We start from the raw sequence: 25,468 nt of genomic DNA on the forward strand, positions 1-25,468 counted from the left end.
TGCAACACCGCCCCCTTTGGCAGTTCTATCTTGGCGGAAAGTGTTATAGTTAGCGATGGAGATTTCAGAGTTTTTGGTGGTTTTCCTAAGCCTGGATTCAGACACGGCTAAGACATCCGGGTTGGCAGAGTGTGCTAAAGCAGTGAGTAAAACAAACTTAGGGAGTAGGCTTCTAATGTTAACAAGCATGAAACCAAGGCTTTTACGGTTACAGAAGTCAACAAATGAGAGCAACTGGGGAGTGGGAGTGGAGCTAGGGACTGCAGGACCTGGATTAACCTCTACATCACCAGAGGAACAGAGGAGAAGTAGGTTAAGGGTACGGCTAAATGCTATACAAGCTGGCCGTCTAGCACGTTCAGAACAGAGAGTAAAAGGAGCAGGTTTCTGGGCACGATAGCATAGATTCAAGGCATAGTGTACAGACAAAGGTAAGGTAGGATGTGAGTACATTGGAGGTAAACCTAGGCATTGAGTAATGATGAGAGAGATATAGTCTCTAGAGACGTTTAAACCAGGTGATGTCATCGCATATGTAGGAGGTGGGACAACATGGTTGGTTAAGGCATATTGAGCGGGGCTAGAGGCTCTACAGTGAAATAAGACAGTAATCACTAACCAGAACAGTAATGGACGAGGCATATTGATTTTAGAGAGAGGCATGCATAGCCAAGTGAACGTATGGGTCCAGTGAGTGGTTGGGCTGACTGGGGACACGGTGATTCAGACAGTTAGCATGGGGTGGAGATATATATTTTTTTTACAGTTTTACTTATGCCATGTTAATAATATCTGAGTGAGAATGACTAACAAAATTAATGTGGGTCCCCTGGAGGTCAGGGCCCCTGGGTACATGCTTGCTCCTTGTCTCTAAATCGCAATAGTAAGTTGAGTCCCCAACTGAGTAAAAAAAGAAAAAGAAAAAAGAACAGATGTTGCAGTTTTAAACAAAGTTTTCTGCAGTTCTACAATTTTTGTCATGGGGCGGAGAGCTTTGCGTTGCAATTTTATTACACATGTAATGCTTTTTTTTAAATGCCATGGGGTGGAGATAAAAATATATTTTAAGTTAATTCCTTGCAATTCTACACATTTTGCCATGACTTATGCCATGTTAATATCTCAGTGAGTGTGACTAACAAAATCTATAGGGGCCCCCTGGAGGTCATGGCCCCTGGGCACGTGCCCTGCGTGACAGGTCGGTATTGGGCCATGAAAGTTGAATGAAAGTTTAGATAGCTGACATGGCTAATTGTGTGAGGACAGACGCTGGGAGACTAGAAGCAAGTACAGGAAGTGAAGATTTAAATGATAAACAGACATGACAAAACAAGAACAGCGTCTGGACAGGGGGAACAAAACAACAAGCCAGGGTTTCCCAAACTCGGTCCTGCACGTTTTGTTTTTGTTGCCATAACACTACACAGCTGATTCAAATAATCCAAGCTTGATGATGAGTTGGTTATTTGAGTCAGCTGTGCAATGCTAGGACAAAAAAACATACAGGGGGGACAGCACTAAGTTTGGGAAACACTGCCCTAAGTGACCGCATATGTCGCTTATGTCTGAAACTAGATTTCAAGCACCAACTCACTCACTGGATTCAATGTGCTGCAATACAAAACAAGAGAAGACATGTATGCTACTATGCAGAAGAAGACTTGTATGCTACTGTGCAGTATAAGAATTAAGTGACTGGGGCCAACTGGTCATAATCTTGATTGCAGTCTCCATCTCTTGATAAAGCATTCTTCAGGTTCATCACTGACAGTCATCTAGAGAATTCAACAGCAGTTGCTAGCTAGACTGGTTCTAGAAAAGTGCCTCATCATCAACCTGTGAAAGACGAATGCAGGACAGACGGACGGGAGATTCTCTCTGTGTAAGAACAGTCTCATCTCTTCACTCACAGAGGTTTGCCCCAGAATGGTCATCCTTATTTTTCACTCTCTGTCTCTCGCTCCCATCTCTTTCTTCATCTCTCTCTATAACGTGACTGCCCCCCCCTCTTTATGTCCATCTCACTTAGCCGTGTCAGCAATACTCACTCCGAAAACACCATGCAGTCGTTTCATCTTTCATGCAGCGGAACAACAGAGGGAATCGCATGAGCGACATCAAAGCTCAGTCAAGTCAGAGACACTCCCACCCTCCCTCCCCTCTGTCTCACACACCGTTCCTTCAGACAAAAATACAGAGATTAAAGTTGAATACACTAAGTTGACTGTGCCTTTAAAAAGCCTGGAAAATTCCCCAAAATTATGTCATGGCTTTAGAAGCTTCTGATAGGCTAATAGACATAATTTGAGTCAATTGGAGGTGTACCTGTGGATGTATTTCAAGGTCTACCTTCAAATTCAGTGCCTCTTTGCTTGACATCATGGGAAAATCAAAAGAAATCAGCCAAGACCTCAGAAAAACATTGTAGACCTCCACAAGTCTAGTTCATCCTTGGGAGCAACTTCCAAATGCATGAAGGTACCACGTTCATCTGTACAAACAATAGTATGCAAATATAAACAACATGTGACCACGCAGCCGCCATACCGCTCAGGAAGGAGACGCGTTCTGTCTCCTAGAGATGAACGTACTTTGGTGAGAAAAGTGCAAATCAATCCCAGAACAACAGCAAAGGACCTTGTGAAGATGCTGGAGGAAACAGGTACAAAAGTATCTATATCCACAGTAAAACAAGTCCTATATCGAGATAACCTGAAAGGCGATTAAGCAAGGAAGAAACCACTGCTTCAAAACCGCCATAAAAAAGCCAGACTACAGTTTGCAACTGCACATGGGGACAAAGATCGTACTTTTTTTGAGAAATGTCCTCTGGTCTGATGGAACAAAAATTGAACTGTTTGGCCATAATGACCATTGTTATGTTTGGAGGAAAAAGGGGAAGGCTTGCAAGCCAAAGAACACCATCCCAACCGTGAAGCATGGGGGTGGCAGAATCATGTGTGGGGGTGCTTTGCTGCAGGAGGGACTGGTGCACTTCACAAAGTAGATGGCGTCATGAGAAAGGAAAATGATGTGGATATATTGAAGCAACATCTCAAGACATCAGTTAAAGTTAAAGCTTGGTCGCAAATGGGTCTTCCAAATGGACAATGACCCCAAGCATACTTCCAAAGTTGTGGCAAAATGGCTTAAGGACAACAAAGTCAAGGTATTGGAGTGGCCATCACAAAGCCCTGACCTCAATCTCATAGAACATTTGGGGGCAGAACTGAAAAGCGTGTGCGAGCAAGGAGGCCTACAAACCTTACTCAGTTACACCAGCTCTGTCAGGAGGAATGGGCCAAAATTCACACAACTTATTGTGGGAAGCTTGTGGAAGGCTACACAAAACGTTTGACACAAGTTAAACAATTTAAAGGCAATGCTACCAAATACTAATTGAGTGTATGTAAACTTCTGACCCATTGGGAATGTGATGAAATAAATAAAAGCTGAAATAAATAATTCTCTCCACTTTTACTCTGACATTTTACATTCATAAAATAAAGTGGTGATCCTAACTGACCTAAGACAGGGAATATTTTACTTGGATTAAATGTCAGGAATTGTGAAAACTGAGTTTAAATGTATTTGGCTAAGGTGTATGTAAATTTCCGACTTCAACTGTATGTACATGCCCTCAGTACCATGCCTATATACATTTAAAAACTGTTCAGTTACATACATACAGTACCAGTCAAAAGTTTGGACAGACCTACTCATCCAAGGATTGTTCTTTATTTTTACTATTTTCTACATTGTAGAATAAAATTGAAGACCTCAAAACTATGAAATAACTATGTCGTCTCACTATTATTCTACAAGGTAGAAAATTGAAAGAAAGAAAAAACCTGGAATGGGTAGGTTTGTCCAAACGTTTGACTTGTACTGCACATACATCTCAAAGTTAAGAAATACACAACTACACTTTAGACGCACACACACTAAGATCAATGACTGCACACTGTCGAGCCAATGATATCGACCATCAGCTAACTCCATTTTAATTAGAAAATCAATTTAATGATTACATTTTAATTAAACTCGTCCTATCTAATTAAGATATGATGATATTGAGTGGATTGTGGTCTCTTGAGTTTATTTATTTATCTGTGACGTTTACCCCTGTCAGCCAGTCCTTATCACTACCAGTGCACATACAATGCATTCCACTGAGGATATGCTGCTATCAACTGAAAAACATAGCATCTCTGGTTTAAAATGAGGTTGAAAGTTCCAATGGATGCAAACTGGAAAACATAGTGGAGATCACCTTGTTCTCACTTTTTTGGGTGCTGCGCATTTCCTCAAGGACTGCCGTGCTGAAGAAATGCCATGCAGAGACCCAATAGATTACATTTCATAGTTCGCCCCTTTAGTTTGTACTATATAGATCAACGTTTTTTGTGATCGAATCAACATTATATCATACCCTTTTCAATGCAACAAATCAAAACAAATCTAACTTTTCAAGATTTAGTCTGTGATTTTGTTATACGTAGAACCAGAGCGAAACGGAGTAGAATTCTATTGGCGAGGGTAGCAGACCAGCGCGTTTGCACATTTGTTGATATTATGTGCTATTTAGCAAGTTATTTGCCCAGTTATAGATACGTATAGGTCAGCAATGGGGAAATAATGCTTCCTAGAAGAGCACAAAACCCGTAGGCTACATTTCAACCTGTCTTTGAAAAGCCAGTCAGTTAAAAAGCTTATTTTAATTAAAGGGGCAATGTTGTATTTTGAGACAGGCTTCAATACGCAAATAATGTAGGCCTGCATTGAACACCACAAATAGGCTACTGAAGGCTATATCATAGAAATCAAAAGCTATTTCCATGTGAAAATGTTATGGGATTTGCTCCATTGGTATTGTTGGTAGACCTACATTATGCTTAAAAGAGCCGCAATAGCCTTTTGGCTACTGTTTAAAACTGTAAGGGTACAGCCTTAGTATTCACTGTAAACGCAAACCGGAAGTTCCTCAAAGTTTCTGATCACAATACCTCAAATTTGCTCAGTGCCCCCCAAAATTAGACAGAACATTGTCTACAAACTCTTTGTACAATCATTGATACAGTTTCAGAAGGAGAGACAGTCTTCAGCCAATCAGCACCTGTGAGAAATGACACAACACCACAAAGCTACTTCAGTTATAGTAACACCCCCGAAATTACCACACAATATAATAGAGAACACACATCCTCATCATGCGTCTTGAATGAAGAGAACCGGAAGAAACCGGTTTGTGGCTGCAAGCACTGTTGAGGATCAGTGAAATCCAGGAGTGTTCTGTCATCCTCTTCCCTAATTAATACAGCCTTCAAACAGAGCTGATCTGCTCACCATTAATGGCTTGTCAGAGGTAGTAGGCCAGGGAGCCAGCTAGCTAACACTATGGGTTATGATAGTTCACTGGGATGGAGAGAGAGGGCTAACTCAGCTCTATGGTCCTCTCATTTGGAGGGAATCGTTAGTTTATACACCTGACCAGCTGTATCATGCAATCTCCATATTATCTCAGTCTTTCTTTTGTGTGTGTGTGTGTGTGTGTGTGTGTGTGTGTGTGTGTGTGTGTGTGTGTGTGTGTGTGTGTGTGTGTGTGTGTGTGTGTGAGACAGAGAGAAGGCCTGATAAAGGTATTGTGTGTGTAATTGGTAGTGGCTTCCTCCTCTACCCTGAAGTGAAAGTAATTAAGATACAGCGGTTTTTAGAAGAGGATTGTAACTGTAATCCCTTCCTCCAATTCTAGTTTGCCATACAATGCAGCAACCAAGAAAAATATTGCTTGAGTTAGCCTGAAAGTTAATCCCAACGTCATTGTTCCTGTTAGGCTGTTTCCAATCATGTCCTTTTTAAATCCCCCATTTTATGCAAGTTTACAGGTTCTCTATGCTCTGGAGAGGAGCAGCGCACGTGCACACACACGCCATCCCTGTAGACTACACTACACAGATTCCTTCTCCACATCACAGACTAGTGTTTGAAATGAACCTCCAACCTTCTTCGAGTTGCTAAACCGGTGTACCTATGTTTGTCCTCTGCATACCTGTCTCTGTTTGCTGAAATACATACTTTTAATAAAACGTTAATCAAATACAACCACCGACGGTTTCCTCGTTGCTGTTGCTCTAATGGCAACTCAGTGTGAATGTGCATGTGCCAATTGAATCTCAACAAGGAAACAGTCAGTGGTTGTATTTGACTAACGTTTTATTTAAAAAGTATGGTTTTCAGCAAACAAAAAAAGGCATGCAGAGGACAAACATAGGTCCTCTGTCCATAGTGACTTGAAGGAGTCTGAGGATCATTTTAAAAACTCTAGTCTGCAAACAACTCCGGAGGAGTTGAGGTACTTGGCTAGAGCTGTTGTGCCTCATTGTAAAATCAAAATATCATACATAGCAACTATTCACAATAATGTAAGCAGTCTCTAAATCATATTATGACATGGTCCTCTAATTACAAAATGCCCAGACAAGTTTTTCGTGACTACTTCAAATCTTCCAAAAGCAGAGCTAAGACAGGAGAATTCAGAGCCACGGGTGTAGTGGATATGGGTGTAGTCTAGTCTCTAGTCTGGAGGAATCCAAACAAAAGGAGTCACCTTGTGGACATCTAGCAAGCTGCACCTATAAACAGGGGGGAGACTTTAAGCATGAAAGAGAGAGACTACTCAGTATGTGGTACATTCAGGTCCTCATTTTGACTTTAAACTGGTCGTCTGTTAAGCATGGAGAAATGTGGCATCTGCTCTCGAGGCTGCAACCAGGACTCAGTGGTGGGCGTAAGATAGTAAAAATAAATCTGGGACATGCCAATTAATTAATGTTACATGGTATGGTATATATTAACTTGTGGATGTCCATCATCCATTTCGTATGATGTGTTACGAATTACAATTTGTACAATATGTTACGAATTACAATTTGTACAATATGTTATGAATTTTCAAAAGGTATGATATCTTACGAATTTACTGCAACCTGGACTCAGTGATAGGTGGCTAACGTTAACCGGGTTAGGGGTTAAGGGTTAAGGTTGGGGTAAAGGTTATGGTTATAAGGTAAGGGTTAAGGTTAGGGGAAGGGTTAGCTAACATGGTAAGTAGTTGCAAAGTAGCAAGTAGTTGCAGAGTTGCTAATTAGCTCACGGACAATTAGCTAAAGTTGTCCGTGATGAGATTCAAACACGCAACCTTTGGGTTGCTAGTGTACAAAACAAGCATTTCACTACACCCGCAGTAACATATGTGAAATATGTGTATGCGACCATTAACATTTGATTTGATTAGGAAAACCTTCCTAATATTGAGTTCCACCCCATTTTGCCCTCAGAACAGCCTCAATTCTTCGGGGAATGGACTCTACAAGGTGTCGAAAATGTTCTACAGGGATGCTACCCCATGTTGACTCCAATGCTTCCCACAGTTTTGTCAAGTTGTCTGGATGTCCTTTGGGTGGAGGACCATTCTTGATACACACGGGAAACTGTTGAGCGTGAAAAACCCAGCAGTGTTGCAGTTCCTGACACAAACCACCAGTGTGCCTTGCACCGACTACCATACCCCTTTCAAAGGCAAAACCTACACTGATTGAAGTGGGTTAAACAGGTGACATCAATAACAGATCATAACTTTCACCTGGTCAGTCTATGTCATGGAAAGAGCAGGTGTTCACCTAATACTTTTTTTGCACTATTGGTTAGAGCCTGTAAGTAAGCATTTCACTGTAAGGTGAAACCTGTTGTATTCAGCCCACGTGACAAATAATCTGATTTGATCTTAATATTTTGTGCACTCAGCGTACAGTTGCCCACCCATCCACCCCGACCAACCATCCTACTTTAGTTAACTTAACTAGTTAAATATAACTAAATGTAATCGAAATTGTTCTACATAGTCCTCAAAAGTAATTATTTATCATGAGAGATCCATAAACAATAATTAGTAATGCTGCATATTCAAAGAAAGTTTCCGGTAAAAAAGAGTGAAAAGATTTGTCATGGGTCCTCAGATCCTCAAAAGGTTCTACAACTGCACCAGAGAGCCTCCTGACTAGTTGCATCACTGCCTGGTATGACAACTGCTCGGCCTCCGACCGCAAGGCACTACAGAGGATAGTGCATACGGCCCAGTACATCCCTGGGGCTAACCTTCCTGCCATCCAGGGCCTCTATACCAGGCGATGTCACAGGAAGGCCCTAAAAATTGTCAAAGACTCCAGCCACCCAAGTCATAGACCGTTCTCTCTGCTACCACATGGCAAGCGGTACCAGAGCGCTGCTCATTAATTATTATTATAAATTTTTCTTACATTTTTTACGGCATTTTTGGTTAGGGCTTGTAAGTAAGCATTTCACTGTACGGTCTACACCTGTTGTATTCGGCGCATGACAAAATCGATTTGATTTGATCCACCAATAAGAGCTACTATAGTACCCTGGTCTGAGCCACAGTTTGTTACAGGGGGATTATATTTGATACCACCTCTGATATTTAGCACTACTTGCGTCCATGGATTTTTGATGGAACAGTGCTACTTTGTAATCGCAATGGAAACTAATGGTGACTCTGTATTATATGATAAAGCTTTTCCAGTTAAACTGACGCTTTGGGAGATGTGACTTAGGCTCATTGGGGACCAGTCTTGGTTACTTGTGTTTCTTGTCTCCCCCCTCCGCCTCTGGGTAGATATTGATGAGTGTGAGAGGAAACACCACAACCGCACCCAAGACCAGGAGTGTGTGAAAACATACAGGGACTCCCATTGTGTGCACATGGAGGGTCCTCACATAATACATGCAAGGCGTATGAATACCTCTCTTATGTAAGTAACTGGTGTAACAAAAACACCACTGGTGTCAAAACACTTTCCGTTGTAACCAAACCATATCGCGGTTGCATTAGGACAGATAATCCCAAACTGGGGTACAGTTTTTAATGTAAAATGGTTAAATAAAGAGCAAAAATATTGATTATTATTATATTATTATTTGTGCATTGGTCATATAAGAGCTCTGTCACTTCCCACGAGCCGGGTTGTGACAAAAACTCACACACATTCTTATGTTTAATAATGTATTGTATAGTGTGTGTGTGTGGCAGGCTTACAATGATGGCAAAAAAACAACATTTGAGAATGTGCTGACCCTGGTGCTAGAGGGGGTACGCAGCTGGAGGTTGAATGTTTGAAGGGGTACGGACTATAAAAAGTTTGGGAACCACTGCACTATGAGATTAAAAGCTACACTGATTCAATGCAGAAAGAGATTCCCTACACTCTCAATCATTTTGAAACAAACTAACAATTTAGCTGTTTCTGTGGAGAGAGAAAAATATATATTTTTGAAATGTCAGTGTCACCACTGTGCAGATCCACCCATCATTTGGCTCACAACCTCATTCACCTAAATTTGCCCTTGCTCTGAACAATTCATTTTTTATTGAGCATATAAATAACTGAAATTAAGACATACACAATACCACAATAAAAAAACAACATTTACAGGGGTTTAAGGATGTGAGTTTGGATTTCATTTTTTGTTAAGTTATATTTCCCGGGTGAAACAAGAAGAACCCTCCTCACCCTACCCATGAGTGGTGGGGGACAAGGCCTACTCCCAGGCTCCCAACTTTGTCTCCTTCCACTTCCTGCCTGTGGTCTCCAACATGTCCGCCCCACGGGTGCCTGCAGGCGACACGCTGTGCTTCGGCCTGCTGGGGAGTCGCGGTCGCTACGCTCGGGCAGGCAGACAGATACTCTGCTCCGGTGAGCAGTGCCCTCTACTCTGGAGGCAGAGGTGGAGATGAGCGATTCTAGAGTGAAGAAGAGCGAGAAGGGAGAATGAGGGGGACAGTGGGAGAGAAGAGGAGGAGAGAGCACTGTCTGGTGTGGTGGAGAGATTTGAACTACTGCGAGAGCATTGTGGGTAATGGCGAGGGGGAGGCCTCTGTGTAGATGGCTATGCTGTGTTACACAGGAAGTCGAACTAGCCATACTGTTGTTTTTTCTCCCTGGTCTGTCAATACAGGGATCATAATGTAAATATTTTTAAATTGTATATTAGGCTTTAGGCTCCTCTCATTATCACCTTTAGGCTGCTCTCATTATCATCCCAAGGACCGAGCTGGGGAAACGCTGAACTAGTGGTTAGTGTAGGGCCAGTAAGGTTGCTGGTTCAAATCCCAGAGCAGACTAGGTGGGAGAAGAAAAATAGTCAATGTGCCCTTGAGCAAAGCACTTTGCCCTAATTGCCCCTGTAAGTCAGTCTGGATAAGAGCATCTGCTAAAATAATAAATAAAAATAAGACTTACTGGGTCCGGTTGAGCACATGAAAGGTTGAACCCCATGCAAACAGCACACTGCAAGGCAGTGTGTTCCCTACAAACAGATAGGTAATTCACTACTCGTGGCCCGAGAGGACCTCTGGCATGAGTACTCATCCTGAATGTAAGTTAAACTACCGTGGATAGCAGTGCCTAGCACAGCCTGGCATCGTCGCCAAAAAGGCTACCCTAAAAAGGTGTGGCAACGAAGTGAATTTAGAGGTATGGCAACGTGAGTATGTACAGCAAGGCACACAGAGTAGGATGTCATGCAGATTGTGGAGCTGGAGAGAAAAAGTTGACTGAAGTTGTGATCACTGGGTATGCTTCAGAATGTACTAAAATCAACAAGAACCTGCAAATTTATGTCCATGTGTCAATACTGGCTACTTGTGTCCCTAGACTAGATGAACTTTGTGCAGAGGGCTGGAATGAACATGAGACCCTCCTGGCTTGGACCCTAAACTGAGGGGGTAGGTGAGTAAGTGTAGATGATCAAAAAGCTGTCCCATGTGGGTTTTGAGGCTCTGCCTGGCGCTACAACCTCCATCCTCCCAGTGTCCCAACACCTCTCTCCATAGACATTATGCTGGTACTGGTCACTCTATTCACAGTGGACAACCGTATAAAAACCTGCAGTCTTTATTAACAAATTGTCCAACTTCATCTGTACAGAACAAAAACCTAAACCAGGGAAATACGTTATTCTGTTACATCTCAAGTACATGGCATAATCAGAGATGAAAGCAAAGGACCTCCGTAAATTTAAACACATATTACAAAACATTTTATCATAATCTTAAATCATGTTATAGTCATTGTTAAAGTTATCATTTCATTTTGACTTGATGAAAGCTTTTGACAGACAGAAATAACAGTAAGCAACAGTAGAACGACTCAACAGTATTTAATGCAGTCTGGATAGCACAAGAGAGGAGTGCTGGTAAAAAAAAAGAAAAGCCATGAGATCTCTTCTAGGCGTCTGTTAGGTTACCCCTCTCCCAAGTTGGGGTATAACCGCTTTGAGGGGTGCACATACACACCTTTGCTCAGTTTGAAGGGGTGTTGGGAGTGGGCCAGGGGTATATGTATACACACACACACACACACACTATGTACATACATGAAGGATCCCTATCTTACACACACACACACTTTATGTACATACATGAAGGAACACTATCTGGGATTGTCAGAGTAGGCACGCATTGACCAATCTACCTTTTGGATCATGACAGCAGAGTCCATTTTACAAGTCAAATTATCAACTGTTTTTACAAGCAAGGAAGGAAGGAAGGAAGGACTCACACTAATTCAAGAACAAGGCAATGACATAGTAGCAATAGGAGAAAAACTACTAAAATCCCATTTACATGGCATGACAGTTTGTTTTGCGAAAACGATTGTTGAATCATCATCATGAAAATGCCTTTGAACTCTTCTTGTTGAGAGGGCTTTCCTCTGACTGGATTGGTTAAAGTTTAAGTCCCATCTGAATAAGTACTTTTGAGTAATAACTGAAACAAAAATGGCAGCAGACAGAATTCATTCCCGCACTGAGGAAAGAAGCTCCTGGAGTGACAACACCAATCCCCCCCCCACCACCACCCTCAGCTCCCAGGCTTCACTCAAAGGTGAAAGCCTTTGGCTATACAGGCAATAGAGTACCACAGTATGTGTTGTAATACCCATAAAATCTAGTGGTCAAACGAGGAAATGGTTCCAATCGTTTCCCCACCATTCGTTTTTTCTATTCTATTTTAGAACCACTGAAAATAAGGGCTGTGTTTCATGTAGGCTTACCTTGGCGTTTTGATACCCATGTAAATCGGTCTCCGACAAGGTGACTTTTAATCAACACAGTCGGCTCCATTTACTCTGATTAGAAAATGCTCATTAGCATAAAAGTAGACAACATGCAGAACTGCCGAAATGAGGCAAAGGTAAAAAGCTCTGGATTAACTATCCAATGTTAAAGCAAAGTAGCCAATTTGTACATTACTACATTTAGTTAAATGGATAATTCTGTGAATTGTCTTGTGCAAGTTTTAAATTGACACAATATCTGTTAGCAAAGGTGTCAGCAGGGATTTGTAGTTTTGCATGATGTCTACTTTCATGCTAATTTGCATTTTCGAATCAGAGTAAATAGAGCCTAATATATTGATAAAAGTCACCATGTCGGGTTGAGATTTATATGGTTATCCAAACGTCACACCAGGGTAAGCCTACATGAAACACAGCCCTCATTTAAGTTTCTAAAATCCCCTGTGAAAAACAAATTGAAACCATTTCCCTGTTTGACCACTAGGTTTTGTAGTATTTTGACACCACTGTGGGCTCTGGAGAAAAGGCAACAAGAGAACATTCAAATCAAAAAAGGACTCAAACTTTGACCATTAGTAAACAAATAAATAAGGCTAGGACCAAACAATATACAGTACCAGTCAAATGTTTGGACACACCTCATTCAAGGATTTTTCTTTATTTTGTACTATTTTCTACATTGTAGAATAATAGTGAAGACATCAACTATGAAATAATACATATGGAATCATGTAGTAACCAAAAAAAGTGTTAAATCAAAATATATTTTATATTTGAGATTCTTCAAAGTAGCAACCATTTGCCTTGACTGCTTTGCACACTTGGCATTCTCTCAACCAGTTTCATGAGGTAGTCACCTGGAATGCATTTCAATGAATAGGTGTGCTTTGCGGTCAAATTCCTGCAAAGAAACTACTACTAAAGGACACCAATAAGAAGAGGCTTCCTTGGGTCAAGAAACACAAGTAATGGACATTAGACCAGTGGAAATGTGTCCTTTGGCCTGTACAAATGTTAGATTTTTGGTGCCAAGCACTGTGTCTTTGTGAGATGCAGAGTAGGAGCATTGAGGAAGTGTGATGGTGCTTCTCTGGTGACACGGTCAGTGATTTATTTAGAATTCAAGGCACACTTAACCAGCATGGCTACCACAGCATTATGCAGCAATACGCCATCCATTCTGGTTTGCGCTTAGTGGGACTATCATTTGTTTTTCAACAGGACAATTACTAAACACCACCAGGATGTGTAAGGGCTATTTGACCAAGGAAAGTGATGGAGTGCTGTATCAGATGACCTAGCCTCCACAATCACCCGACCTCAACCCAATTGAGATCATTTGGGATGAGTTGGACCAGAGTGAAGGAAAAGCACCCAACAAGTGCTCAGCATATGTGGGAACTCCTTCAAGACTGTTTGAAAAGCATTCCAGGTGAAGCTGGTTGAGAAAATGCCAAGAGTGTGCAACGCTGTCATCAAAGCAAAAGGGTAGCTATTTGAAGAATCTCAAATATATAATTTGATTTAACACTTTTTTTTTGGTTACTACACTTAGTTGATGTCTTCACTATTATTCTACAACGTAGAAAATAGTCAAAATAAAGACAAATCCTTGAATGAGTATGTTTCCAAACGTTTGACTGGTACTGTGCATATATAACTACAATAACATACAAATGTGCAATGGTTCCAGTATAATTTCAAACAAAAACTTCTCTAAGCACTAGTCTTTATTTTTTCCCCCATTGTTCTTCTACCACCATCCTAACGCCGCTAGATACCCTTGGCTTAAATCTGCTACATGGGAAGCTATGGAAATGTTAGTGTTCAAAATTAGACATATCTTCCTGCACCGTCTGTCACCAGTGTTGTGTCCAATCAGACCACCTAGACCCAGCTCTCCAGCTTTGAAATGCCCATTGTTAACTCTGAGTACCTTGAGAGAAATGTGAGACTACTCGCCTGGATGTCCAGCCATCTGGTCAATGCTAACCGTTTCTCTACCATACCACCCATTCGGTTAGCATTGACACTGGAGCCATCTATGATACACTGCCAGGTCTGTCAGTATAATCACAAAATTGAGGAATCAATATTATTTATCATCAGTTATTATAAGTGTACAACTGATCTAATATACTGTAGGCTGTGTGACTCCTCTCCTATGCGGCTCAGTCGGTGGAGGACAGTTCACACCTGGCAGTCTCATGGCAAATAAGTGAGTGTAATAAACATGGGCAACCTGAAGTCAGTCAACCCCCCCCCCCCCCCCACCGCCCTCTCAGGAGAAGAACAACAATGTAATAGAAAAACAGTTAACACTCCCATTTCACACACTGTCATTCTCACAACCACTCACACTAAAAGCAATGTATCAGTACTGAAATCATTGAAAGCCCCTCGGGAAGAACATAAGTATGGAGACATTCTTTCTGTCTCTCTCACATAAATCTTACTGTTTATTGTGAAGCCACCTCACCTTTTACCCCACTGACCCCCCCCCCCCCCCACCACACACAGAAAACATCTGTAAAGAAATATTACCTCCAAATGAGATAAAGCAAAAAAAGAAAACCACTGCAAGAGAAACCAAAAGCAGAATCCAGAATTTTTGCTTATGCCCCATCGGGCTGGCCTAACTGGGCCGCCCGACTGTACAGGTCTGTTAGCGTTAGCTGGTTAGCAGTGGAGCGATGGAGGACAAACAGGTGGCGGCAGCGTCCTTCTAGAAGTCTCCTGTATAACTTCAGAACATCAGTCAGACACTGGAGTGGAGATGGTGGAGGGGTTATGAGTCGGTCTCACAGTCGGGGCATGTCCACTCTCACACCAGTGAAACCAACTATTATAGGGTAGACTAGGTAATCTAGGCCCGCACCCTACGTGGCCCTCTGACAGCATAGCAATGATGACAGAAGCTCGAATGGCTGGCTCCCCCTAGAAGCCGGTCTCAGGGAGGGATGTGGAGGAGGATAAAAAGGAGATGGTTTGTACATAGAGCCAGGCTAAGGTCAGGGCAGCTGGGGCTATGTTGAGTGAGGGCCCTGTCCTGGTTCTGTGGTCCCTCTCTCTACCTGTCCTTCTGCTCCTGCATTAATCGCTTGGTCATGCGGCCACACAGCAGGCCAAACAGGAAGAGAATGCACACGCTCAGGCCAATCATAGCCAGGATGTAGGTCTTGGAGGGTGAGGTCATCACCTGCATGGCCAGGTCTGAGAAGCCTTCGGCCGGGGCCACCTTGGAGGGACATAGGGGGAGGGGAGCAGGTGTGGGTGTCAAAGTATGAAAAAGTAGAGATTGTTCAATGTGATATTGTGCGAGTTGAATCCTAGGCAATAAGAGGGTAGCAGCCACTGATAGCTCAATTCATGACAAAAAACATACACACATTAAAAAGTGTGGTGGTAATGTTTGGTAGGTTCGCACTTGTTTTGAAGGGACAAGCTAGTTGTTTTGTGTTAAGACAAGCTAGTGACGTCTTGTTGGTATGTTTGTGCGTGCGTCTTGTTCACCTTGGCAGCGTAGCTCCACATGTCGATGCGGTCCTGCAGTCTCTTCTTACACTCTGGCTGCAGACGCACCCTCTTGTCCTGCAGAGCCTCCATCAGACAGGACATCTCTGACGAGAAACACAAGCAAAAAGGTAAGGCCATTCAGCACAGAGGAAAAGGCCTTACAGGGGACAGGGATGCATGTACAAATGTGCAGGTGATGTGTGTGTGTGTACTACTCACGGCGCCCTCGTCCTGGTGGAATGGCAGCACACTGGTGCTTGATGTCCAGAGCGCAGGCCGTGTGGAGGACAGGGTCCACAAAGATGTCTGCTTTACTCTCCTTCAGAATGTTCAGAACCTCCTGCAGAGAGGTGGGGTGATAAGAGAAATAAAAAGGATGTTTCTCAGACTCTTGGCTCTTAAGACGGCTGAACATTGTCAGTTTCTGTTTACCAAGAGGAGAGGGAAGAGAACAGAACCACCCACCTTCTTGCAGCCCTCCACTTTGATCTTGAGGAGGTTGACTTTAAGACACTCCTCTACTTGACCGGTCTGCTCCTGGGCCGCAGCCTCCTCTGGACACAGCCGAGAGATCTGACACGCAGAAGGGTAATGTAAAACCACCATTTCTTAACTGTGTTACAAAGCGTGTGTGTTTGTAATAGTCCTGGGGTGTATTCATTGTGACGATTCTGTAGCAAAATATTTCAACGGTTTCCTCCACACGGAAAACGATTTGCAACAAAAGTTTTTATTTGGCAAATTCAGGAAGGTCCCTCCCTATTTCGTTCCGTTTGGTTCTTAAAAACTGTATATCGTTTCCATTGCAAGACAATGAATGCACCCCTGTTTAGACCCAATCACCTCATCAGTGCAGTGAATCTGCAGCTGCGGGTCCAGTCTGTAGTCCAGAGCTGACTCCTGTAGGATCACTCTGATCTGGTCCTCACAGTCTGGAGACAGACGCTGTGGACACACACGTAAGAGAATGGTCTAAGTACACCCACACAGACAAACACACACAAACAGTACGTGTAACCTACCTACCAATCACTCAAACATGGTCGACTATACTGAACAAAAATATAAAAAACATGTCAAATGTGGGTCCCATGAGCTGAAATAAAAGATCCCAGAAATGTTCAATACCCACCAAAAGCATATTGCTCTCAAAAGTTGTGCACAAATTGGTTTTACATCCCTGTTAGTGAGCAGTTCTCCTTTGCTAAGATAATCTATCCACCTGACAGGTGTGGCATATCAAGAAGATGATTAAACAGCTACACCCTGTGCTGGGGACAAAAGGCCACTAAAATGTGATGTTTCGTCACACAACACAATGACACGGATGTCTCAAGTTGAGGGAGCGTGCAATTGGCATGCTGACTGCAGGAATGTCCACCAGAGCTGTAGATCGACAATTTAATGTTAATTTCTCTACCATAAGCTGCCTCTCCAATGTCGTTTTAGAGATACAGTGCCTTGCGAAAGTATTCGGCCCAATTGAACTTTGCAACCTTTTGCCACATTTCAGGCTTCAAACATAAAGATATAAAACTGTATTTTTTTGTGAAGAATCAACAACAAGTGGGACACAATCATGAAGTGGAACGACATTTATTGGATATTTCAAACTTTTTTAACAAATCAAAAACTGAAAAATTGGGTGTGCAAATTTATTCAGCCCCCTTAAGTTAATACTTTGTAGCGCCACCTTTTGCTGCGATTACAGCTGTAAGTCGCTTGGGGTATGTCTCTATCAGTTTTGCACATCGAGAGACTGAAATTTTTTCCCATTCCTCCTTGTAAAACAGCTCTAGCTCAGTGAGGTTGGATGGAGAGCATTTGTGAACAGCAGTTTTCAGTTCTTTCCACAGATTCTCGATTGGATTCAGGTCTGGACTTTGACTTGGCCATTCTAACACCTGGATATGTTTATTTTTGAACCATTCCATTGTAGATTTTGCTTTATCTTTTGGATCATTGTCTTGTTGGAAGACAAATCTCCGTCCCAGTCTCAGGTCTTTTGCAGACTCCATCAGGTTTTCTTCCAGAATGGTCCTGTATTTGGCTCCATCCATCTTCCCATCAATTTTAACCATCTTCCCTGTCCCTGCTGAAGAAAAGCAGGCCCAAACCATGATGCTGCCACCACCATGTTTGACAGTGGGGATGGTGTGTTCAGCTGTGTTGCTTTTACGCCAAACATAACGTTTTGCATTGTTGCCAAAAAGTTCAATTTTGGTTTCATCTGACCAGAGTACCTGCTTCCACATGTTTGGTGTGTCTCCCAGGTGGCTTGTGGCAAACTTTAAACAACACTTTTTATGGATATCTTTAAGAAATGGCTTTCTTCTTGCCACTCTTCCATAAAGGCCAGATTTGTGCAATATACGAATGATTGTTGTCCTATGGACAGAGTCTCCCACCTCAGCTGTAGATCTCTGCAGTTCATCCAGAGTGATCATGGGCCTCTTGGCTGCATCTCTGATCAGTCTTCTCCTTGTATGAGCTGAACGTTTAGAGGGACGGACAGGTCTTGGTAGATTTGCAGTGGTCTGATACTCCTTCCATTTCAATATTATCGCTTGCACAGTACTCCTTGGGATGTTTAAAGCTTGGGAAATCTTTTTGTATCCAAATCCGGCTTTAAACTTCTTCACAACAGTATCTCGGACCTGCCTGGTGTGTTCCTTGTTCTTCATGATGCTCTCTGCGCTTTTAACGGACCTCTGAGACTATCACAGTGCAGGTGCATTTATACGGAGACTTGATTACACACAGGTGGATTGTATTTATCATCAGTCATTTAGGTCAACATTGGATCATTCAGAGATCCTCACTGAACTTCTGGAGAGAGTTTGCTGCACTGAAAGTAAAGGGGCTGAATAATTTTGCACGCCCAATTTTTCAGTTTTTGATTTGTTAAAAAAGTTTGAAATATCCAATAAATGTCGTTCCACTTCATGATTGTGTCCCACTTGTTGTTGATTCTTCACAAAAAAATACAGTTTTATATCTTTATGTTTGAAGCCTGAAATGTGGCAAAAGGTCGCAAAGTTCAAGGGGGCCGAATACTTTCGCAAGGCACTGTATAGGCAGTACATTCACCCGGCCTCACAGCCGCAGACCACGTGTAACCACGCCAGCCCAGGACCTCCACATCCTGCTTCTTCACCTGCAGGGTCATCTGATACCAGCCAGCCGGACAGCAGATGAAACTGAGGAGTATTTCTGTCTGTAATAAAGCCCTTTTGTGGGGGAAAAAACTCATTCTGATTGGCTGGGCTTGGCTCCCCAGTGGGTGGGCCACCAATGGCTGCACCACTGCCCAGTCGGGTGAATTACATATATTAGGGCCTAATGAATTAATTTCAATTGACTGATTTCCTTATATGAACTGTAACTCAGTAAAAAATAGTTGAAATTGTTGAGTTAATATTTCTGGTCCGTATAAGGAGACCCAGTAAACATGTGTAGTCTGACCTGGTCTGCATATTTGAGTTTGAGGCAGGAGACAACCTGTCCCTCCAGCTCACTGTCTCCTGTAGCCTTGTTCAGGATGTTTTGGCAGAATTTAGGGATGTCAGCCTTACACGACTTCCTCAGCACTGGGTTCAACCTGTAGTCTGGACAGAACACAGAAGACGACAGGGTGAACCATAGGGTTTATATTGGGGAGACAGGGTGAGAACCATAGGGGTAGGGTAATACTACAGAGGTGTTTACTGTATTGTTTGATGGAAGCCATAATCTCTTCTCATATTGAGAGCTATAGTGTGTGTGTATATTCAGTATCCACCTGTATTCTGTGTGATCTGTCTCTTTGTGATCATCTGTTTACACTTGGGGTCCATCAGCTCGCTGTTCTTGTTCTGCTTCAGGCACTGCAGCATGTTCTTGGCATCAGCCTCAGTACAGAACCGCTGGCAGAGACAGACAACACTAGGACACTCAGAAACACAGATAAAGACAGCATAGCAGGTGAAACGTTGCTCTTCATTATCAATTAAATGTATTGCATCTATGCAGATTAAATACACAGACTGGGAGAGACCAACAGACAACAAGCCAGTCATCATGTCTGTCTGGGACAGTCTTAGTAGCAGCCAGGGACCTCTCCTTCAGAACATTATAATTACTCTGAAAAGTAACTTCACGGACACAAGGTAATCAGCAATCATGTTTTGACTGAAGCACCTTTGAGCATAGCTACATTGTTGAAAAGTTCCTTACATTCCTTGCTTTGGGTCCTTGTGTTATGCATTCGGTGCTAAAATGACTCTGAAAAGTACATACCCGAATCATCTGCTTGCAGACCCTCATGAGTTGGAAGTCCAGCTCTGGGTCCATCATCTCTACCTCCTGCAGCTTGAACACCCTGTGGTGACAGCGCTGGGTCAGCTGCCTCTTGTTCTCCTTCAGACATTCTATCACCTATTACAAACGTCACAGTCATCAATAGTTGCCATCATCGTAATCAATAGTTGTGAAAAATACTGTGTTTACTAAATGCTTTTTCAAGGCACACAAACAGCTGTCAGTGGGCCTTACCTGGGCATTCCCGAAGGCCACGTTCTGGCACAGCCTCCCGATGTCCTGCTTACAGGAGTCGTAGAGCTCAGGCTCCAGACGGACATCCTCAGACATCTCCAGCTCCTCCACCCTCAGCTGCTTACGACACTTGACAGACACGCGCTGCTCCTTGACGTCCTGAAGAGTGTCGTTCCTCACCGTGGTGCTTAGACAGAGCACTACATCCACCCTAGCGAGACAGCAAGAGAGACAACGTTTGGGTCCGTTTAAAGTTTGACTGTAGTTTGGTCAACTATGCCCAGGTTCTCTCTCAGACGAGACTCACTTCTTCTTGATGTTGGGGCAGAGTTTGAGCACATCCTCTTTGCAGGCCATCTTAAACTTGTAGGAGAAACGGAAGTCCTTAATCTGGACCTGAGAGGGAGAAGGGAAACGCAGAGAAATGGGAGTGAAGCAACTGTCAAAGTCGTGGGTTCAAATCTCACATACTATCAAACTGGATGAACTCACTGCACTGTAAATTGCTTTGGATGAAAGCATTGGTTTAGAGGCATATTGTATGTTTCCCACTTCCATCTATACAATCATTTCAGATCGACACCAGTGTTTATTTGGAATTGGGCGACAGACAGACTCACCAGTTGGAAATGTGTGACTCCCACAGCACACTTGTCGTTCATCTCCTTCTGGTGTTTGTTTTGCACCAGACACTCCATCAGATCCCCAGTGTCGATCTGGTTATCTGCCACCTCCTGGGAGAGAGAAGGGGAGAAATGGTCAGGATAACCTGATCAGTTAAATCAGCTGATGGATCATTTTACATTCTTGACAGGAGAGATATCCCGGTCATTGTTAGTGGAGTTAAAATGGGGGTTGGTGGTATGAAAAACCCTGAGAGGGCGCTCGGGGCTGTGGTAGAGGTAGGACTCACGTGACAGTGCGACTGGATGACTGGCTCACAGGCTCTCATCAGCAGGGTCTCAATCTGAATGTCCTGGTGGGAAAAGAGAAGAACGCCCTTTTACCATGTGACCAACCATAGTTTACCACAGCCAGTTCTTCTTACAGAGCAGTCAGCAAGTCAATCAGTCAACCAGTTAGTCAGCGTGTCCCTGGTACTCCCGTCTCTCTCACCTCAGACGCCAGTTCAGTCAGGTTGCCCACCACATCCCTGCACTCTGACACCAGCTCCTCTAGGTGGTCCTGTAGACACTCCAGTTCCTGGAACACCAAAAAAAGTCCATGTCAAACTTTTTACACCCTGGTTGTGCAATTACGGTCCCCCTGATCTAGCCCCAATATGTACAGCCATATTCTATAGTAAAGGACTGTCTGCATCCAGCATTTTAAAACAAAACCATCACGTCAGCAGTTACAGGCTACAATTCAATTAATGGATGAGATAGACAGCAAGCGGTCTCCTCCAGTACCTGTCCAGACTCAGTCTTCTCACTGCACCACTTCCCCAGGTCAGTCATACAGCGTCTCTGCAGCTCGGGGTCCAGCTTCACATCCAGCGCCCTCTGGTGGAGGATACGCTGCACCTCCACTTTACAGTCCCGGGACAGCTAAAGAATATCAAAAGAACAGAACACTATTTAAAAAAAACTCAGGATCTGGATCAATTCCATTTCAATCCAGTCAATTGGACATTCAGGACCTTCTTAAATTTACTGATTTGAAATGGAATTGAGGCCAACCCTGTTTAGGATGCAGGACAAGAAAACTAGACAGTAGGGGAGATGGGAGCCCCCAAGACAGACCGGTGTCAACACTTATGGAAGGTCCCATCAGAATTATGTGTTTTCTTGTAGTGTACCTTCAGTATATTGAATGGGCAATCACAATAAATAATCCCACTGTTAACGTCACCAATCAACCATTCCAGTCAAATATTAAAAATGGCCCAATGCAGATGTTATTATATCAATATCAAATCATTTCTGGTAAAGATGATTTACTCAGAGAATTTAGCATGATTAGAGATTAGAATGTGATTACAGCCATGGTCAGAAAGTGGTTACTGCTCAATAGAACTCGGACAATGCTCCGTGAGCAGAACGGCGCCAAAGTCGAGCGTCATCTGACAAGCTAACTAGTGCCCGCAGGTCCATGTGGGATAACATGGGCTTTTTATAAATGAAATCCACAGAATAATAAAATGCTAAAAAATTGCGCACACAGACACACAATTAATTTACAAAGCTAACAAACAGAATCAGTATGTACCCTCCCCATTTTTGTTTAGTTTATTTCTGAGTTTTCCCTTTAAAATCACCATAGAAACAGGCCCTCTCAAAGTTGATTGACCAGGGTTTGAGGAATAGAAAGCCATGGATCTTAAGAAAATTAAAGGGTACCAAGTTGATTTTGATTGGTCCAAAGCGTGGAAACGCCTCCAAATGTTACCACCTCAACGTCGAAATATGAAAGCGATATAACCAAGACCAGTGCAGTCTAAACTAGCAACGTTCACAACAAACAATCTTATTTAAATCAACACTGTACAAGCATATTAATGTTACAATATTGTAGAGAATATTTAATGATTCACTGTATGTGATTCATACTGACATAGGCAAAAACAAAACTAGGTTTAGACACTAATTTAGTAGCACCCTCTTGAATTGGCCCGTATTTCACATCATTCTAAAGCAAGAATTTTGCTAGGACTGTCTGGGAGTGGTTATTGGTAGACAGGTTTGGAACTCTGTTATTGATCTATTAACCAATTTACCGCCTGGTGATGTCACCAGGCAAGCCGAAACTCACGCCAATCAGGCTGATGAGGTCTTGCGTAGATTGTATTTTCAACCAGCAACTACCAGGAAATAACACGGATTCCATTTTTTAACACTTTTACAGTGTTTGTTTCTGCAGGAAAACAGAACTTTGACTGCACTGGGCCTTTAAGGTAGTCATTCTCAAGACCATTTCCTGAGTATAGTGATCGTTACATCACATAATCCCACTACTGATACCGATGACACATTCAACATGTAGAGGTGCATGCACTCATACTTTAAGTCGTTGGCTAAATAATTTCATCATCAAAAAAGTAATCGAATTGAAATTCTCCAACAAGTAAAATCTATAATATGCCCTCATTTTGACCAGAATCAACTTCGGGAATCAGAACCGAATCAAATAGTGATAATCATCACTAACAAAACACTGAACTTACAACGAAAACACGTCTTCCTGTTTCATCCACTGCATTTCCCTTTTAAAGAGGACAACACCATCAGAATGTAGGACAGATGCATTTCTAAAAAGGTCCTAGATCACTTCAGACAATATTTTGGTTTTCTGTGATAATTTGACATTTAGCTACATCTATATTCATGTTCCTCTACATTAGCCACTGATAGCTACGTTTTGTGCAGTGCACTGCGGTGAAATCAGTCCTACCCGCCGTCCCTGTTCCTCTGTGCGGTAGGCGTGGCGGTACAGACAGGAGAAGATGGCACCAGGTGGCATCATCTCACTTGTCTCGTTCCAGCCGTGGGCGTGGCACAGGCGGGAGGCGTCGCCCTGGCACTTCTTATAGAGGATGGGGTCCAGTCTGGCAGACAGTAAGAGGAGTGTGTGTGAGGATTAAGCAAATACATTTATAACATCCTTTTACATCAGAAATTGTCACAAAGTGATTTTACAGTAACCCGGCCTAGACCCAAAAGAACAAGCAAAAGCACAATGTGGGAAACCATACCAGGGCACACTGACCAGGCATACTAAAAACCCTTAATATGGAGTCTGATCAGGCCCCTAATAGGCTTTGAATGTGTGAAGCATGTGAGAGAAAAATTACAAGACTGTTTAATACTGTTTATGCATCGAAAAGCTATGAGGAGTACTCTCTCATCTGTGTCTGTGGGGCTGAGTTGGGCCTCTGGAGCTTGAGCTGACAATCGAGTTGCAGCTTGACATTCCATAGACAACATGTGGTAGGTGTAACCGATATAGCCTGGAGGAGTAGAAGAAAACCCCTCATTGTTTCTAATCATCCTGGAATCTGGGAAACTAAACCGGGGTTGGGTTAAAACGGCACCAGGTGCAGATAACCATAAGATGAACCCAAGATGGCCGATCTGCATGAGGGGGTGGAACCAGCCATGACTAAGCGTTCTTAGTGTCAGCTATATGAGAAACAGGATTCCTCTGTAAAGGTTAAGCTCTCTGCAACACACTTTAAAGTGTGCGGTCGACCAGCCTCATTATTGCAATAATGAATCAATATTGAATAAAGATGATTGTTTGAAGAAATGACAGTCTCTCACTTGATTACAATATTACACGACAAGCATCACCATAAACTAGTAGCATTGCTACTTACTTCCAGTCCCGTGCTATGAAGTACTGCAGTTCCAGCAGCCTGTGTTCACAGTCCTCCACCATCTTCTCGGTGTACAGGTGCTCCATCAGACAAGACAGGATCCTACACAAAAGCACATTGGAGCTTAACAATTCCACAGATATACAAAGTACTACATGCAATTTGACATACAAATGTTCTGCTAGCTTTGTGTAAATCAAGCAGGAGAGAGGAACAATTTGGTGACTCACATGGGGTCTCCGTTGCGGATGTGTTTGCAGGCCGTCTGGATGACAGACTCACAAGCCTCGTTCAGGGCCCGGTCAATACGGTAGTCTGCCCCAGGATCAGCCTCCTGGATCAGGGTCTGGAGCTAAGAGAAAGAGCGAGAGACCCAAACCTTCAACAACCACTGTCTGGTAATGGAAGGGTTACACAGCTAGATGACTAGGCAGTGTAGTGAAACTTGACAGTGGTTCTCTTTTCTGTTTGACCTCGGTGGTGGGATGTCCTAAATATAAGTAATTTTAAGATTTATTCCTGGTGATTTTACAGGCATTTATTTTTTACTACAAAAAAATTAAATGAATAAAACAAAAAAAAAAAACTCTGAACACCACCCCCTTCCAGACCTCCCTAGCCCACCTTACACAGCAGCACCACTCCTGGGGAGAACCCTGTGAACTCACAGCTTTCTGGCAGAGGTTGTCGATGGTGCCCATGTCTCCTCGGCCCACCCTCATGAGGCAGTGCAGGGTGCGTCCCTTGCGGTGGAGGCCGGAGCAGTGGGCCTCGATCTCCCCACGGCAGTGCAGCACGATCTCAGGGCTCAGAGAGAAGTCCTCCATCAACATCCTCCTGTAGTCTAACATCTCCCCCTGACACTCACCGCTCACCGTACGACCTGGAACACACACACGTCAGGAAAAGTCACATAGGAACTACAAGTGGGGCACTAGAAAGGCAT

General features: G+C 43.0%; 1 protein-coding gene across 2 annotated transcripts in view; it reads right to left on the bottom strand.

Moving 5' to 3' along the window:
• Window positions 1-10,954: 10,954 nt before the first annotated feature.
• The window catches only part of LOC110521372 (Golgi apparatus protein 1), a 29,963-nt gene continuing 15,449 nt past the window's right edge, over window positions 10,955-25,468 (bottom strand). Inside the window, exons 8-26 of one of the 2 annotated variants that reach the window (XM_021598876.3) lie at window positions 25,191-25,405; window positions 24,753-24,874; window positions 24,523-24,624; window positions 23,598-23,751; window positions 23,371-23,409; window positions 21,617-21,754; window positions 21,321-21,407; window positions 21,118-21,180; window positions 20,825-20,938; window positions 20,512-20,600; window positions 20,205-20,415; window positions 19,950-20,087; window positions 19,453-19,576; window positions 19,137-19,279; window positions 16,515-16,616; window positions 16,137-16,244; window positions 15,891-16,011; window positions 15,669-15,775; window positions 10,955-15,393 (exon numbers count right to left, since the gene is read on the bottom strand). In XM_021598876.3, the coding sequence (XP_021454551.1) occupies window positions 15,226-15,393; window positions 15,669-15,775; window positions 15,891-16,011; window positions 16,137-16,244; window positions 16,515-16,616; window positions 19,137-19,279; window positions 19,453-19,576; window positions 19,950-20,087; window positions 20,205-20,415; window positions 20,512-20,600; window positions 20,825-20,938; window positions 21,118-21,180; window positions 21,321-21,407; window positions 21,617-21,754; window positions 23,371-23,409; window positions 23,598-23,751; window positions 24,523-24,624; window positions 24,753-24,874; window positions 25,191-25,405 (2,345 nt within the window). In that variant the 3' untranslated portion in view covers window positions 10,955-15,225. The remainder of the gene's footprint in view (window positions 15,394-15,668; window positions 15,776-15,890; window positions 16,012-16,136; window positions 16,245-16,514; window positions 16,617-19,136; window positions 19,280-19,452; window positions 19,577-19,949; window positions 20,088-20,204; window positions 20,416-20,511; window positions 20,601-20,824; window positions 20,939-21,117; window positions 21,181-21,320; window positions 21,408-21,616; window positions 21,755-23,370; window positions 23,410-23,597; window positions 23,752-24,522; window positions 24,625-24,752; window positions 24,875-25,190; window positions 25,406-25,468) is intronic. The other variant, XM_021598877.3, reaches the window with a different exon arrangement.

Source organism: Oncorhynchus mykiss, chromosome 4, assembly GCF_057628025.1.
Source record: "Oncorhynchus mykiss isolate SJ-2025 chromosome 4, ASM5762802v1, whole genome shotgun sequence".
Classification (NCBI taxonomy): Eukaryota; Metazoa; Chordata; class Actinopteri; order Salmoniformes; family Salmonidae; genus Oncorhynchus; species Oncorhynchus mykiss.